Raw genomic sequence first — 18,761 nt, forward strand, 5'->3', positions numbered from 1 at the left:
TTGAGCAGAGTATCCTATGTGGGGTATATGTTGATTGACAGACATTATTAGAAATTGAGAAAGTAGGCAAGAGAGCAGAAGCTTTACTGGAAAATGATCATTCTTTATGTACTACTACAGCTGCAATCCAATACATGTCTACTTAGAAGTAGTCTCCATTGGGTTCAATGGGACTTACTCCAAGGTAAGTGTGCATTGGATTGAAGCCTAGAGTAACACAGAAGAAAACACACAACATTATGATAAAATTGGTGTTTAGTAATTTCATCTAGCAGGGATGTTACTGCCTTTCTTTTCTCTCTTCCCTCCTTCTCTGGTAGGAACAAAATGCTACATGTTGTGTTGTATCCTCTTTATATATCTACTAGCAGACTTCTATCCTGTGGTGTTTGGGAATTTCAAGACCCCCCCCCCAAAAAAGTGAAGTTTTTAAAAGGTTCAGTTTGCTACTTTGATTCAAAATGGCATCCAATTGTATCCAAACATAGACAAAAAGCTGCTCTTTGATCTTGGGAACCATCATACAAAATTTGTTTATGATGTCTTAAGAGGTGTTCAGATGCTTAGAAAACAGGCAGCAAATGAATAAGTTTCCAGAATATTTAGTAGATGTATATAAACTAGTAAAATAAAAATAAAAATAGTATAGCAAAAGCCCAAGTATCCTATCCTGCTGCGTTAGTCTTTTCTTCCCTGAGAGCAGTTTATTAGTCTTGAGTTTCTTTTCATCTAAGAAGGTTCTTCATGATTCCCCCATTTCTACAGAAGAGCTTTCTTGGCTTTTCTGTGTTTCTGTTGAAAATATCTATGAAATAATGGGTTGAATCCAAAGTTAGTCATGACTAAAATCCCATTGATCTCAATGTATGTACTGAGGGAAACTGAGTCTATGATGACTCCATTTAAAAACAAACATGCACACTCAAAACACGTGTGAAACAAAATAACATTTTGGAATGCAAAGAAACATTTCTAGTTGATATATAAGAAGACAATCTGTGTTTGCCCTTAGGAATAGAAATCTAATAATGAGTTGGGTGTGTGTGGAGAATGACTAATGGAATAGAGAGCTACAAATTGAAATTATGCTACTGCCTATTGCTTAATGTGAGAGTAGCTTGTTTTAGAAACCTTGATTTTTGTTTAATATTTGGAGGTAATGTAAGAAGGATCCTGGCTTAACTGCAGGGCTGGTAGAATTACCAGACCTGCAGTAGGTTCTTATACCTTAGGAGTAGCATAAAGGGAGAACTTTGTCAAGTATAGTCTATTCAGTCAACTGAAATGACAGGACTAATTGCATTGGTGGGAATTCTCTCTTGTATGCAACTGTTAAGGTACAGAAGCTCTCTCTTGGTCTAGACCTTGGCATCCGTTCAAGTTTCAAACCTAACTGAACTCTGTGATGTTCCAATAATATAGTGCTTTGAAACTTTTAGAGTGCATAAGTACATAAGAACATAAGAAGAGCTTGCTGGATCAGGCCAACAGCTGATCTAGTCCAGCATCCTGTTCTCACAGTGGCCAACCAGATGCTTATGGGGAAACTCGTAAGCAGGACCTGAGCACTCTCCCCTCCTGCGGTTTCCAGCAGTGGTATTGACAAGCATACTGTCTCCTGGTCATGGGTAAATAGTTTCTGAATTTCAGGTTACATATGATTGAAGTGGCCAAATGAAACACTTGAAACAGTCACATTTAGAAAAAAAGAACGTATAATAAAAAATGCTCTGTGGAGTGTGGGTGGGGAGGGAATTAACTATGACTAATAACTTGGCTTCCTTTTGATTTTGGGAAATGAAAGGAAAAACATGTAGAGATTTCCCATTAGTCATAATGAAACGTTGATGTATTAATGGTAAACCCAAGGAATTAGATGAGACCAGTCTAAACGTCTGGTTCCGCTCTTAACTTAAAGCGTCTCACAATAGGTGACAGAAGCAGAGTGGAGTAAAGCTTTTTTTCTGTAAATGTATTGCAGTGCATTTTAAAATTTTATAGGATGGGTGGCTGCCTTTTCAAGCATAGCTGATGGATAGTACAGTATTCTGAATAACATGAAATAAATTTACATACACATTCCTAGTGTTGGGCATTTGACTTGTCAAAGCTTTGGTCAAATGTTGGTCAAATAATGGTCAAATGTTATTAAAGAATTAGTGTCATGAGAGCAAAAAGATAATAACATGTTTGATATTTATGCTAATTATTAAAAATAGACAGCTCTTGTGAAACAATGGCATTCAGTTATGTTGCTAGATTTGCACCTGACTGCTGAATGTTGGGTTAGGGTGATCCGCCCTCATTCCTGCTCTTGTGAACAAATAAAACCATAATGAAATAAAAAAGATAAGCTGCACTCTATACAGTAGCATTTTTTGGATAATATTTGGCTGGTCAGGTGACTGGCTGCCAGCCCTAGCTTTGTCAATCATTCATTCTGTTATAGTGGACTTCCTTCCTACTATTTAAAATGAGATTGAGAACAAAAGAGAACCCGACATTCCCAACTGAGAAGTTTACATTTGAACTTTTCTAAAACCAGGGTGCTCCCTGGAGGTGCAGGATAGTCCCCTTAGCACTTCCTTCCCTCCACTTTAATGTTTGTGTGCCTTGATGTGAATCAGCTGGTGATTCTGCCATCATATTCTGAAAATTATGAGCAGGCAACAGTAGTTTTTATGGGCATATGCAAGAAACAGCTGAAGCACAGGCCAGGTAAGAGATCTTATCTGATGGACTACTTAGTGACCTACCATGGTCACTTCTTTTAAAATAAAGAAAATAACAGAAGGTATTTTGATGGAAGGCTGCTTTTAGGATCAACACCTTTCACTTCTAACAGCTTAACTTTCAGTGTACTTCTCCCCCTTTCTCAGTTATTATATGTACATTTACTGTGTGACTTCGCTAAAGGTCCATAACTGGACATATGAGTTGAGTAGTAAAAAGGAAAAATGGTTCTTTTACAAGAGAGCTATATTGCAGTTGAAAAAACTGTCACTTAGATTTTGCAGTTATGAAGTTTGTCACTTATTTTGATTATCTGCATTCTTTTCAAAATGAAAGACAAATTTAAAATTCAACATTAACATTGCCATAGATTGCAAATGCTCACTTTTCTGGCATTGTTAAAAACAACAACAATCCTGAAGTGCCTCTCTTCTATGTTGTGGCAAAAATTACTGTTTTGGAAAGAACTAAGGCAACATTGTCCATTTTTGCAACCTTCATGTGTGTGGCTTTTGGTGTAAGAGTCTGTAGTTCAGGATGTAAAGTGAATTCTTGAGCAAACATGATATAATTGGTTGAAGTTTGTGTTTTGGAAAGCTTTATTTTTAACTCTTTTTTGGTATTTAGAGAATTTTGTGCTTCTTAGCAGAATTTCTATGGTTAACTGCCTAACTTCTGAGGCAGTTTTACATTTTACATTTTTTTATGAGAAGAGGAGGCTCACTATATAACCCTCCAAGATCTCGGGTCTAGATAGACACTGTTAATCCTCAAATTGGTACAAATGAGCTTCCATTTCACTCTTCCTGATGTCATCACTCTTAGCAGTATATTGGAGATGTGACCACATAGAAATCTAGGTCCCTTTCTCTCCCCCCCCCCGCTTTCAATCCCCAGTGTTTCTGTGTAGTCTTGGAAGGGTGGTAATACTAGCTTAGTGCTGAAGTCTACAGTCTGTTCTTTCCATATGATTCCAATTACCACATGAAGCTTTTAAGCAGCTAGTGCAAAACTTTAATCTTTCTGCTTTCAATTTTCAATGAAGCCAGTAGGCAGGCAAGATAATGTTTTAATAGGCTACAAAGATGAATACAAGGGGTCAATAGTTTCTACTTCTTTTTGCCACAAATCTTAAAAGATAATCATAATATTAGATTGCAGTATTTGCATCCACACTTCTAAATCATGATACATTGAAGTAAGATAAATTTCCTGTTTGCAAATAAGGGGTTATGTATTGTGGTGCTGACAGTTTCAAAAAGCTTCTCTTCTTGGTTGCCTTTCTTGTTACAGATGACTAGGTAAATGATTCAAAATCTGATCTAAATGAATTTTAGAATATTTTTCATGCAGGTCAATAGCACATGAATGGATCATCAAGTTGGGTTATGATCCAGAAGATGCGCTTGCTATTTGCATTACATCATTGTCAAATCTCCTTTGGCCCTTCGTTGGGGGCAGCTAAGTGTACATACCTTTCATAGGAATGGAATTAAAGCCCAAGCTTGCAGAGAAGGCAGAAGTCCACATGAAGATCCTAAATGCTTTTTGTGTTTCTTGACTTGAATTCATAACCCTCTGGTTATAGTAATCATATATTACTTTAAGGCTCAATACTGTGTTATATTTCAGTCCTGAATGACAAGGCCTAACTGAGTATAATAAATGCACAGGGCAGTGATTAACAAGCTTTTGGCTTTCATTGCTTTCTCAATCCATTTAAATCATTTAAACCTATTATTTTGGCATTAGGTTCAAATGCCCTTTAAACCTTATGCAGTATTAATTGCAGCCTATGATCTTGTTGAGGGAGTCTGCTAGATGGAATGTGCAGTTTCAAAAGTTCAGCTGTACAAGAAGGATTATGTCATAAAATGAGACTATATGAAAAATGCTAATGCTTATGCCACAGAATATAATTAATACAAGGATGTGAATATCTCTTGGGTATGGGTGAATGGATACTGCCCAGTAAGGTGTATGCATAACAAGAAGCTCTTATAAATGATAATGCACCCTTTAAGCCATAATTGCTTAAGCCCAGGGCTGACACCAGGCATTCTGGGCTCCTTGGGCACCAGTCTGTCCTGGGCCCTGGCACCCACATGCACGCATCAGCTGCCGTGGATCACAGATAACCCCCTACTGCTGTGCAGGCTCCACTTGTCTCTCCCTTGATGCAAATGCTCATCATGCTGTGGGTGCAAGGCTGCCATTAACGAAGATGGGGGCAGAGGCTTCCCTAAGGGACTGATGCCTCAGCCATCTTGGTTGACGGCATGCATGTGTGCTATGTGCGTGCATCCCTGCCATCAACCAAGATGGCGGAAGGGGAATCAGCCCCTTAGGGAAACCTCAGCTGCCATCTTGGTTGATGGCAGACTTGCGCCCACAGCACAACCAGCATTTATGTCAAGGGAGAGGTAGGTGGGGCCTGTGCGGCAGTAGGGTGTGTGTCTGGGAGCTTCCTCTCCTCTTACTCGTCTTTTCTTTAAACTAAAAAGCCTCAAAAGCTACAACATTTCCGGATAAGGGAGTCATTTTATCTCATTGATAATTTTGGTTGCCCTTTTTTGAACCTTTTCCAACTCTTCAATATTCTTTTTGAGGTAAGGCAACCAGAACTATATGCAGTATTCCAAATGCGGTCGCATCATAGATTTGTATAATGGTATTGTAGTATCAGCAGTTTTATTTTCAATTCTTTTCCTATGATCCCTGGCCTGGAATTCACCTTTTTCACAGCTGTCACACACAGGTTCGGCATTTTATCAAGCTATCCACTACAACCCCAAGATCTTGTTCCTGGTCAGTCCCTGCCACTTCAGGCCCCATGTGTGTTCCAGCCAACTCCATTGGATTGAGACGTAGACTCACTGATTTTTTCTCTCCATTATGTTTAATATGAAATCTCACCTTAGAGTGTTTCATAGATCAGCTTATTGATTACACAGAACTCTGCATCTCTACACAGCATAACTAAACATGTCTGCTCAAGCTAAGATGTTGTCACAATTAGACAAGCCCCTTGAAACCCTTTAAATAAACTTGGGTGGATGTTCTACTCTTTGCTTTCTGCTACTTAAATATTCCTGACCACAATAGGACCTTCCTCTTATTATTATTATTTATTATTATCTTTATCCCATGACTGCTAAGCTTACTCAGGAGTCTATGGTGAGGTACTTGTTGAAAGCTTTTTGTCAACCGGATCACCTTTATCCATATGCTTGTTAACACCCAAAGAACTCTAATAGGTTGGTGAAACAGGACTTACTCTTGCAGAAACCATGCTGGTTCTGCTTCAGCAAGGCTTGTTCTTCTATATGTTTGGCTTATATAACTTTTATCTTTTTAACTTTTTCACCACTTTTCCCAGGACAGACGTTAAGCTAACTGGCCTGTAATTCCCAGGATCTCCTGTGAATCTCTTTTAAAAAAATTAGTGTTACATTGGCTACTTTCCAGTCTTCAGGTATAGAGGCTGATCTGAGGGACAAGTTGCATTTTTTTGTTAGAAGATCAGCAACTAGTCATTTGAATTCTTTGAGAATTCTGGGATGGATGCCATCCAGACCTAGAAATTTATCAGTTTTCATTTTGTGTAATAGGCCTAGAACTTCATCTCTCTTCACCACCATCTGCCTTAGTTCCTCAGACTCCTTTCCTGCAAAAGTTAGTTCATATGCAGGGATCTGCCCTATATCTTCCACTGTGAAGACGGATACAAAAAACATATTCAGCTTCTCTGCAATCTCCTGTATTCTCCTTTAGCACACTTTTGACTCCCTTGTCATCCAAGTGTCCAACTGCGTCTGTAGATGGTCTCCTGCTAATAATGTATTTTTAAGGAATTTTTTGTTGTTGGTCTTTGTTTTTGGCAATGTGTCAAAATAGAGATTCACCTTTGTTATTTACAGTGCAAACAATTCTATTATGATCTTTCTTTCTCTTGAGCTCTCCAGCTAGTAGTCAGGAGCATTTATTCCTGAACTCCTAGTATTTACTAATCGTTTGGACCATAGTAGTGCTAATATAGTTAAGAACTAGAACTTGAAGCTCTGCATATTTATGTGTCAATTCTTCATATAACTTCCTTCCCTGTAAGTTTGTGTTTATTTTTCTAGACAAGATACTTATTGATTTAATAGTCATCTAGCTTGTATTCATTGCCACTTTAGAATAGTACTTTCTTTAATGCAAAGCCCCCTATGGGGATACTGTGGTATAGTATCCCATACAATGGCCTGACTGACTTCTTGATTAATTATCATTGAGGAGGAAGAAGTGATTTCTGTCAATATTTTTTCTTTTCTCTTTTGTTGAGACAGAAGCTCAACTGGGAATCTCCATCAAGGATCATACAACACTTTCATAGCACACCTCCAATGAACCTGGAGCATAGTCAGACTGTGATAGTCCCTATATTAGTGTCTAGGACTTTCTCATAGAGTGCCCCAGTGACTGGTATGTTATCGATTCAGGAGTATCTTCTGTGGCATGGGAAAAAGTACGGGAAGTCCCTAGTAGTTAGATTTCTCCACCTTCAGGGATCAACAAGGTCAAAGTTCTCTTAACCATTTCTGGAGGGTTCATAACTCCCCTTGGCAAACTTTTTACTCCTGTCTAAAGTCTCATCAAGTATGACATTCAGATCTCCTCCCAGAATTATTTCATTACATTTAAATGTTTCTAGAATTTCGAACGTTTCCCTCAAAAAAGATTATTGCCTAACATTGGGTTAGTAGATGGTGCCCAAGATCAGTTGAACTCTCTATTGACCCCTCTATAAATGCATATTGTCCCTGCAGATTACTACGCACATCAAAGACTTATCAAGGGACATTTTTTTGCTAGCAGTATTGCTACTCCCCTAGCTTTAGAAGAGCCAATGGGGGACAGTGCTGCCATCATGTCCTTTACTAACGCTTTTTGCATGAGGTTAAATTGCATTGCTAAGTCTCCCTCTCCTGACAAGTTGTAGTCGATTTCATGGCCTTACCAGTGCAAGTCCCTCTGCGTGCCATGTCAGTTTGCCTTCACTGGAGAGTGCAAACCTGTCCAATCACTGATCAGGGGAGTTTTCTGCATTTTTCGATGTTCTGCTAGCAGTAGACTTCAACCCCAGTTCATTTCTAATGAGTTAGCATTTTTTGATATTTAAAAGTTGCTGCTTTATTAAGTAGTCTGTCAGGGGCACAAGCTCAGAGCTGTGCTGCCATCTTGCTCGTGAGCAAACCATGCCCCCTGAAACTGTCAAGCTGAACTTCTTTTTGATGGGATTGTTTTAGTGTAAATATGAATGTTTTTAATGTTTTGATGGGATTGTTTTATTGGGTATTTTAATTATGTATGAGTATTTTTAAATTACTTTTTACTTGTAAACGACGTAGAAGTCATAATATATAGAAGTGGGTTTTGCAGTTGCTATTATACCTCTTAAGATATCACATGAGTTGTCACTGGGTGCTATGTACAACCAAAATAATTTATTAAGAATGCTCAAGCCTTTGTGGAAAGTTAGTAGTGATGATTTTCTCCTTTTGTGTGTGTTAATTCTCAGTTTTGTTTATAGAAACTATCCTTGGTATGTCTTGGGCTTTTGGCCAGTTGAGGTTTTGAAAACTCCAGTTCATTAATGAGGTCCGAGTTGGACATAAATTAAGCTTTCTTTTCCAATATGCAGATTTTATGTTTACCAAGGGATGGGCTTAATAAGATGTAGATTGCCTGTAACGGTGCTATGTATCTTAGCCATTTCCTCCATTAAGAGTCTTATCTTCAAAGTGTTAACTTCAGTCAAGGATCATTAGTTTCCAAAGTGTCTCTTAAGTGCTTGGAAATGAAGCTGAAGTACCATAATATTTCATTTGGCTACATTTGCTATTTTATAATTTACACAGTGTCTAGCTTGGAATCCTGCGGTCTGTACAGTCATGCATGATCTAAAATGAGAAAAAGGAATTATAATCTGTGGCTACTTTAGTGTAAAGTTGCTAAGATCTGAGGGGGCAACATTGTATATTAAAATGGATTTGATTCAAAAATAAATAAGCTCACAATGTATATTGAAAATGTACATTAAATATTAGTTTCGGCTGTTAAACATAGCTGCCAGAATAATGTTTAAGGAGCTAGCGTGATATAATGACTAATGTGCTAGATAGGCCTGGTTTAAAATCTGCTTAACAATTAATGTGAGCTTTGAATTTTAGCCATGAATATGAACTTTGCACACACATCCAATTTGCTTATTGCAAATGCATTTCTGCAATTCCCATGTATGTGCTGAGTATCGAGTAAGTTTGGGCCAGAGCTGGCTGCTTGTTCTGGACTCCTGACCTTCAGTTCAGCTGTAATTTTTCTTCAAGTTCTGCACCCTTTTGTTGGTATGTGTGGTTTGCTTTGTATTGCCCTCTGATGCCACAGTGCTGCAAAGCAATATTTAAGGCCAAATACAAGGCAGAAAATGGGTCATCAGAGGTTCCCAAAGTGCAGTCCATGGGCCACCAGCATTCTGTGAGTTTTATTCAGGGAGTCTACAGCAGCGACTCTGCAGAGCAGCACAGCTACATGTGTGTAAAGAACAGTGGATGCAGCAGGTGTTCTGTCTTTCCTACAACCTGTTGGTCCTCCCAGAAGGTGAGTGGGATGGGTTGGAAGTGAAGGGAGGAGAAGGAGGCTCTTCCTCCCTGAGAGGATTAAAGCTGTGGCTGGTGGCAAGATGGGAGAAGGCCCTGAGTGGGGAAAAGTGGGGAAAAGTGAGGCTGACAAGGCACTTGAAAGGAGTAGAAAGTCAATGCATGGGAATGAAGGAAGAAAACAAGAAAGAAATGAAGAAACTAAGAGAGCACATGCAAGAGAAAAAGTGACAGAGTGGGAGTTGTTGGCTTTTTTAAAAAGAGTTGTAGTCAATTATTTTTCTGCCTGTTTAGTAATTGTAATGCACTGTGCTAGATGCTAAAAGTATTTTTCAAAAATTATATGGAATTCAAATTTTAACAATGCAATAAGACTTTAGCACAGTGTATGACAGTTGCTAGACAACAGGCAGAAAAAAACCCTTAAGGGTGCAATCCAATTGGTATTTGCGCCGAGCTGGGGGGGAGTTGGATGTGGTGAACCCTTGGATGAGCTGACAGGCTCCTGGCTCCGCCAGCAGAAGCCCCTCATTTCAGCTCAGCCACTGCACTGCTGTGACCTTGCTTGCTCAGCTGGCGGTCTGCCAGGGATGGCCATCCTGACAGATGAAGAGCTGGCGAAAATGGGGCATTCTGGAAGAGGAGCCGGGGAGGGGACTTATGCATCATCCTGCTTGTGTTCAGAGTGCTCTCGTGGTTCCTAATTCAGGTAGAAATTTCCGCCAGCCTGGTGGCTTCCAAACAGGGAGTGGATGCTGCAGAGCTTTCTGCCTCCCCCCTCCTGCCGGCTTCCCATGATTCGGATTGCTCTGTAAGTGGTCTGTCAAGGTTCTCAGCAATTTTGAAGTGGTCCATGGGAGGGGAGGAAACTTCGGTAAGGACTGTCTTAAATCATTTACTGCTGCATTGTGGTGTTTAAAAGTTTGATCCTTTAAAGAAGTTATAGTAAAAATATTAGAAATGTTTAATGACCCTTACTTTAACTTCGAAAATGTGGAACTTTGCAACATATACAAGCCTTTTCCAGTTTTACTTTTGACTTGATGTAATAAAAAAAAGTTAAGTGTGGGCTGCTTTAAAAATATTGAGGAGAGAGATGGATTTAAGATTTCTCTTCTTAATGTTAAAGGTACTGATAAAGTCAAGCTGAGGTGCTTGATGTAAACTGTTTTGCAAAATGCAGTTCTGTTTATATGCTGTTTTTTGCTTTTGTCTTTAATTTCCCCCCTCAAATAATTATACAAGTTATTTGATATAATTTAGTGATTAAGGGCGCAATCCAACTTGCATTTACACAGGGCTGAGGGGAGTTGGATGCAGCAGATCTCCAGCTGAGCCTGCTGGGTCCTGGCTCAGCTGGGCTATGCTTGCATAGGTCCCTCAGCTTGACTTAGCTGGGGGTCAGCCAGCACAGCCTAGTCATGATAGCCTTATGAGTGTGGTGAACATGCCCTGTAGTTGGATGTTGGTATGTGGTAGAGCCCAAGGGACTAAAATCTGTAGATTGGGTTTGGTCCATCTTTAATTACTGTAGCAATATTCAGCCTTGGCGCCTGAAGGTTTCTATCCAAGTGGGAATATCAGTAGATCCACACAATCTTGATGATGGTACTGTATCTGTTATCAACTGTTTAATGAATTAGAATACTGGGGTTTGGGAAGTGAGGTATCCTTGAATGGCGGACACATAGAGACTGCTTACCCTTCCCAGAATGTATTCACCCAAATGACAATTAATAACTAAGAACAACAATAAAAATACTATGTTGGTTTCCTTTATTATAGCTTGTATTTTAGCTTTTTTTTGCAATAAAATTGTTTTGAAAATTGGAGTATGGTTGAAAATATGTAGACATGTCTATAATATGTAAAGGAGTCAGTCATATAGTCTCATCTCCAGGCTTTAAAACTATGTGTAAATTTCTCATTTGAGTAATTGTTACCCCTCCCACCTCTATTTTCAGATATGGGCTGAAAGCAAATGACCAGATCTTGGCAGAGGAGACACACAAAGAGCTGTAAGATATTAAATAAGTTATTTCTTAAAATTGGGGGTTTGGAAGTATATGCCTCTGGTTTTTTTTTGTTAGGAAAGTTTTTTAAAAAAACTATTTCAGACAGATGTTGGTGTGGTTGAAACTGCTTTGCTTTGTTCTTTCTTTTGGCTGCTGCAGCTGTAAATTTGAACAATATCTCTAGTGAGTGTGTATACGTATGCGGGGGGCTATTCTTGGTTTCTGAAAGATGACATCTACAGAGAAGTAGTTAGATACTGATTTAAGATCTGTATATCCACAAGTTAATAGCTTCTGATGCATTCTGGGGTGGGAGGAGAGGAGAATTTTGGACAATAATATGTTGTAACAAAAACATCTCACATATGCAAAATGACTTTTGGAACAATTATCTTCAGTAAATAAGTGTTGTTATTTGTAAAGTCAGCAAGAGGTTCCAGGAACAGTGTTCTAAAATAGTGACTTTGAAATCATAGTTATTGCATGATTTTGCTAAAAAACTTGAATGTATTGTAGTTACAGTACATTAGTTACGATGTCTGAGGTATCCTTTAGATCAGTAGTTCCCAAACCTTTATTCCCACGAACCACTTGAAAATTACTGATGGTCTTGGTGGAGGCAGAGCAATCCAAAAGATGGGGGGCCAGTGGAAGGAGGGCTGGTGGGGGAGGAGCCAGGGGAAAGCCGCATGGAATCCTCCTCCTGCTCTGAAGCCATAATGCCCCCCAAATGCATGCGTGCACACACTAGGCACCCCCAAAACACACATGCACCAGGCACCCTCAAATATGTGCACATGCACACACATGCACCAGGCATCCCCCAATGCACACACAGGTGAGCTTGCACCCACACACTAGACCCCCAACACGCATATGCACGCACACGCCAGGCACCCCCAAACACACATGCATGTGCACACACATACACACCAGGCACCCCCCAAATACACATGTGTGTGCATACACCAGGCACCCCTCTAAACATGCGTGTACACACACACCAGGCACCCCAAACACACACACATATGCATACACACAACAGACACCCCCAAACATGCACACACATACACACACAACAGGCATCCCCAAATGTTTACCCCACAAACATGCACATACCAGGCATCCCCTACACACACATGCATACACACACCACGCACCCCCAAACACACGCACACAACAGGCAACCCCCTCAGATTCGCACACACATACCAGGTACCCCCCAAGCATGCACACACACACCAAGCAACCCCGAAACACACATACGCACACACACCAGATATGCCCCAAACACACACGTGTGCCTGCACCCACCCACACTGAGGCTGCCACATAGTCCATTTGCTCATTTTGCCCCTGTGCCTTGTCCCTGCCATCACACTGTGTGATGGTGTGGCAGCTTACCTTTTTATTACATAGTAATAAAGATCCTCCGTGGCGCAGAGTGGTAAGCGACGGTAACACAGCCAAAGCTCTGCTCATGGCCGGAGTTCAATTCCAAGGGAAGGAGGAAGTCGAATCTCTGGTAAAAGGGGTCGAGGTCCACTCAGCCTTCCATCCATCCGTGGTCAGTAAAATGAGTACCCGGCATATGCTGGGGGGTAAAGAAAGGCTGGGGAAGGAACTGGCAATCCCACCCCATATATACGGTCTGCCTAGTAAACATCGCATGACGTCACCCTAAGAGTCGGAAACGACTCGCACTACAAGTGCAGGGACATCTTTACCTTTTATGGCTGAATAACTATTGTTTGAGTGTTTGAGTCCTCTCTTGAAAGGTTTTGGATGACAAAATGATCTGTATCCGCAGCTGATTGACATGTACTGCACTGGAGATAAAGTGTACACAGTGTTCATATATTGTGAAGCCACTGGTACTCAGGCAGCTTCACAAGCTAAGAGAAGAAGAGGAAACTTCTTCAGCTATTATATCTGAAAGTGTAAACCTGACCAATTATTTTAAAGTGATATTGCTGGCAGCCAGTCCTATTGGACTTCTGCCAGTCCTAAACACTTCCAAAACAGATGCTGAAGTGTTGGTATGCCAATACACCGTACATGACTTGACACCAGTGGAAGTAAATGCTTTCCCTGTAACAGATAGATGAAATTCTTGAATAACTCCACAACTGATTTCTAATTGAACTTAAACCTGCAATCAACTGCATGGTCACTGTGTCAGGATGCCAAGCCATGGAGCAGCACCAAGAAACCAGATACATCATCAGTTGAATTCTAAAGAGCACCCATATCAGGTAGTAAATATTTTAAACAGTTTCAATACTTAGCTTGGTGATCCCACTATCTTAATGATGTCAAACAAGACATCTCGTGGCTTTTGGAAACTCCTCTGGCATTACTTGTACTTGACAAAGCACACTTGCTGCTTTGTATGTTGAATCCCATATGCAAAGGCTGTTAAATATTTCCATGTTAAGGCTTTCTACTGAAAGTCAAAACATCTGTGCATGCCAGCCCTCCATGTTCTGCCAGTTATAGAGGTGTGTGTGGAGGCTTGCCAACAAATTGGGCCATGTACATGATAAATGGTTTGCTAACTTTATTTTCTAAGTGGGTTTCAGCAACCTGCCTTGTTAAATTGCAAGGTAGACCTAAGAGAAAAAGAAATGAAAATGCAGTTCTGAGAGGCAGTGACTGGCCCAAGGTCACCCAGTGAGCTTCATGGCTATGTGGGGATTCGAATCCTGGTCTCCCAGGTCGTAGTCCAACACCTTAACGACTACACCACACTGGCTGTAGTGCTTATAAAATCTTAGGGCATGATTCTGTGCAGAATTAGGCTCATCTAACAAATGGTTTTGGGTGAGCCTAACTGTGTATAGAATTCGACTGCTAATGATGTAGGTTCATAATGAGTTTTCACCTGGAAGTGCTGACTTCTGATTCATATCTTAACAGAAAGATCTTAACAACAAAAAGCATATAGCTCACCCTTCCCCAACCTGGGGAAACCCTCTAGATGTTTTTGGTCAATTCCCATCAGCCCAAGCCAGCACAATGCGAGCTGTAATCCAAGAACTTTTGGAGGGCTTCCCCAGTGTGACACCATGTGAAAATAAGCTTGAAAAGCTACAGTTAGTTTCCTTATGAAATCTCAGATTGAGGTCGAGATGGGGTGGAGCTGAGGTAGACTTGTGGTCAGAGGTGGTGTTTCAGCACTCTGCATAATTCTTTCTCCTGGGTGGCAGAAACAGATTACACAAGTTTGCTCCCTCTACTTCACTAAAATGGCAAAACGTAAGCTGCTTTTTGATGTTGAATTTGGATTTAGTTCTTTATTACAGAACATGTACAGCTGTGTTTATAAACAGATAGTACTTGATAAGTTATGAGACCTAAACCATGGGGCATTTCACAGAATGTGTTAGAGGCATGTGTGTGTCTCAAATGTATTCTGCACCCACTTGAGCTGCTGCTGCTGCTGCTGCTTACTGATTTATATACCACCAATAAGCTGAAATGGCTTCTATGGCTAATGTGTGTGGCAGCTGTGCCCCCCTCCTTATATTCTATTCTATCCTATATTCTATCCTAAATTTAAGGGGTTTCTGGCAAATGCGAAAATTGAGGGATCTCTCTCTGTTGGTAATGGAGGACAAAAGCTCTTTGTATTATACAGCCACGAGAGTGGCTGTATACTATAGCCAGCGGGGATTTTTCACATTCCGCAATGTTAAATTGAAAATACCCCCCATGCCATTCTGATGCTTCCCATAAGCTCATTTCAAAACAAAACCTTACATAACTTATAGTCCTGAACTCAGAAATGCTTGCTTAACAACCCTGTGAATTTTCATGGCGATACATAAAACAGTCAGAGAGAATAGACAGTTCAAAGTGTAAAAAGAGAGAGAAAAACCTCAGAGCCCTTTTGGACTTTTTTCTCTCAGAGTTCTCATAATCTGTTGAAATTCATTAAAAATCAGCCATGTTCACAGAGTACCTGTAATCCTAATACTGATGTTGCCCCATACTCTGACCTTCATCTGCTGCAGTTTAAAAGTTTAAAAAATGTCTGGCTGATTTTTAATTAATTTAATAAATTTTGGCTGGGACCCAATGATAGCGCGCATGCTCAGTAAGAACCAACTGTCAGAGTTCTAAAAGCCTCACAGCTGCTGGGCTTGCCTAATCAGAGGGCCACACCCACACCAGACTTTGATTTCATGTGAGACAGTCATGGCTTCCCTCAAAGAATCCTGGGAAGTGTAGTTTGTGTAGGGTGCTAAGAGACTCCTATTCCCCTGAGAGAATGGTTTAACAGTCAGCCACTCTGACTGAAGGTCTGTGAGGGGAACAGGGCGTCTCCTAGCAACTCTCAGCACCCTTCACTAACTACACTTCCCAGGATTCTTTGAGAGAAGCCATGACTGTCCAAAGTGAAAGAAAGGCCTGGTGTGGATGTGGCCAGGGAAAGCTTTGGTTTAAATTTGGGTGGGAGGCTACATGTGTCTGCTGTAGAATAAAAAGGTGGGGGAAAGGCTGAAAAAGAATGATTCTGTTTACAATGTTTTCCTTTTGGAAAGGAAAGGGGCTTCCCTTCTGCCTAGTGCCCACCCACCCAATCTCCTCCCCTCCCACTCCCTGCCCCTTCCCTAGGTCAGTGTTGGACTACGACTTGGGAGACCAGAGTTCGAATCCCCACAAAGCCATGAAGCTGACTGGGTGACCTTGGGCCAGTCACTGCCTCTTAGCCTCAGAGGAAGGCAATGGTGAAATCACCTCTGAATACCGTTTACCATGAAAACCCTATTCAAAGGGTCGCAATAGGTGGGGATTGACTTGAAGGCAATCCATTTACATTTTCAAACATGATTGCACAGAAGTAAATACCACTGAACTCTATAAGCATGCAAATGATCAAACCTGCTCTCCCCTCCACCTTCCTTTGCCCCCCTCCAATACGCTCCTTCCCACTCCCACTCCTCCTCCCCCATGGTCAGTGTTTCCTATCCTAACCAAGATTGCATAGGAGTAAATCCCATTGAAAATAAGCATGCAAATGATCAGACCTGCTTTTCCCCTCTCCTCTCCCTTCCACCTCCCCTGCCCACTCCAGCCCTCCCTCCCTCCCCCCCCCGGTCAGTTTTATCTATCCTAAGCATGATTGCACGGGAGTAAATCGCACTGAATTTAATAAACATGCAAATGATCAAACCTGTCCTTCCCCTCCCCATCCTGCCTGCTCCCCTCCCAGTCCTCCCCTCTGCATTTCCTCCCCTCCCTCCTCCTCCTCCCCTCCCAATCCTCTGTGGTCAGTTTCACCTATCCTAAGCATGATTGCAGGGGAGTAAATCCCACTGAACTCAGTAAGCATGCAAATGATCCATCCATTCTCAGCAAACTTGCACAGGATCCCATTTCTTACCTCCTGGATTAAAAAGCAGGGAAATTCACTAATAGGCAAAAAACCTTGCAGTTTAAGAATGTACCTATAGCCCACAGATATTTCTACCATACTTTAAAAAGCAGGGAAATTGGGCAGCTATAGTGAATGCACCAGGGGAGCAGGAGACCTGAACTCCTCTCTGAGATATTGTACTACCCTACAAATTGGTCAAAATGCAAACACCATTTGGGTTGGTCTTTCACAGTCCAATCCACTTGCTGTGTAGCTTGGAAGAATTTGGTAACATGTGCCTCTGAGCATATGGTGAGTGGTGGCAACACCAGCAATCAGCCCAAATAATAGAAAGAAGACATGTCCTGTGCTGATCTTGTTTTAGCAGGGAGGAAACAACGTTATTAAGACAGTTGATATTGTTGAGATGGTCACTTTGAATATGTCTGATTTACTTTGCAATTTTAGTGAAGTTTCCTATAGGAAATCATTTTCTTTCTATTTCTGTGAATATGTGAAGTACAGCAACTCTTTGCAAAATTTATACTAAAAAAACTCCAAACATAATTGTGGAATAATGGCACTGACTTCTGCAAAATAGTCTCCAGTGGACCTCAGGAGTGTCTCAATTTGCACAAGAAAAAACAGTGGGAGGTGAGATATATTCTAGCAAAATGCTAGGTGTGCTCTATGTTTTTAATTGACTGTGCCCACCTTGCGTTAAATGAAGTGGTTTAAACATAGCAGGCTGAAAACATGCATCCTCTTTTTCCCAACAGCTAGAGTCATTGCTGAAGTAGCAACATATTGGAATCAGTCTTTTTCATCAAACTGTAGGTCCAAATTCCACTGTTAATGCACCCAAAATAGAACTAGAACATAACCTCTAATTTGAAACACAAAAGGCTGTCTTCACCATCATATGACACTGACCAATCAAAAGGCTTTGAAATTAATAAAAATAAATTTGACACAGATTTCTGGGATGAATAATGAGGGAAATAAAATTTTCTAGTGTAGAGTCTCTGTAGAAACATTAATAACAGAGGAAAGAAGCAAAGTAAGAAGAACACCAGCAAACATACAAAAATATAATTCTCTATCTTTGGAGATGGCAAGTGTTGCCACCACTCACCATATGCTCAGAGGCACATGTTACCAAATTCTTCCAAGCTACACAGCAAGTGGATTGGACTGTGAAAGACCAACCCAAATGGTGTTTGCATTTTGACCAATTTGTAGGGCAGTCCAATATCCCAGAGAGGAGTTCAGGTCTCCTGCTCCCCTGGTGCATTCACTATAGCTGCCCAATTTCCCTGCTTTTTAAAGTTTGATAGAATATCTGTGGGCTATAGGTACATTCTTAAACCGCAAGGTTTTTTTGCCTATTAGTGAATATTACTTATATTCTGGCATTAAGTCATGACTTGCAATAACCTCTGAATGGAACTGGAATAGTTGACTGGAATGAAAATTGACCTATTCATCCTGCAGTTAACTGTACATCATCCCTCTGCTCATGCGTTTTTGCAGTGCTATCTACTGTGGTAAGAAGGATGTAAATCACTCCAGTTCATTTTTAATCAAACCTTGTATTGTTCAGAAAAATGCACAAGAAGTTAGACTTTTGAAATAAAGTCTGTTTTATTTTGAAACTAATAAACTACAGTACCTAGATGATGCCACTAGAGGTCATGATGTACATTTACAGTTCTGTTGATGTGTACATGCTTTTCAACTGGAGGCAGGATGTCGCACTGTGGTCTTCTGCCCACTTGAATATTTCACTTCTGCTGTGTATATATATAGGTAGATATATAATGCCTATATGCCCAGACTCATTTCTTTGTGCCTTAGCATGGAATAAGCTGACTGGAAGCTACCTCTTCCTTCCTTTTGTTTCATTTATTGCAAAAGTGTGCAATTGTAAACTTGTCTGTTTCTCGTACACTACTTACTGGACAAGATCCTGCCTTGTTAGAATAAAAATGCAAGTGTTAATTTTTGAGA

At 40.6% G+C, this 18,761-nt stretch overlaps 1 protein-coding gene across 4 annotated transcripts in view; it reads left to right on the forward strand.

The window, feature by feature from the left end:
• ADK (adenosine kinase) overlaps positions 1-18,761 on the forward strand; it is a 466,326-nt gene that overhangs the window by 44,911 nt on the left and 402,654 nt on the right. For all 4 annotated transcript variants that reach the window (XM_061634839.1, XM_061634838.1, XM_061634840.1 and 1 more), the window contains one exon: positions 11,339-11,392. In XM_061634839.1, the coding sequence (XP_061490823.1) occupies positions 11,339-11,392 (54 nt within the window). Of the gene's footprint in view, positions 1-11,338; positions 11,393-18,761 lie in introns of those variants that run through there.

The sequence above is a fragment of the Rhineura floridana genome, chromosome 7 (assembly GCF_030035675.1).
Source record: "Rhineura floridana isolate rRhiFlo1 chromosome 7, rRhiFlo1.hap2, whole genome shotgun sequence".
Taxonomy (NCBI): domain Eukaryota; kingdom Metazoa; phylum Chordata; class Lepidosauria; order Squamata; family Rhineuridae; genus Rhineura; species Rhineura floridana.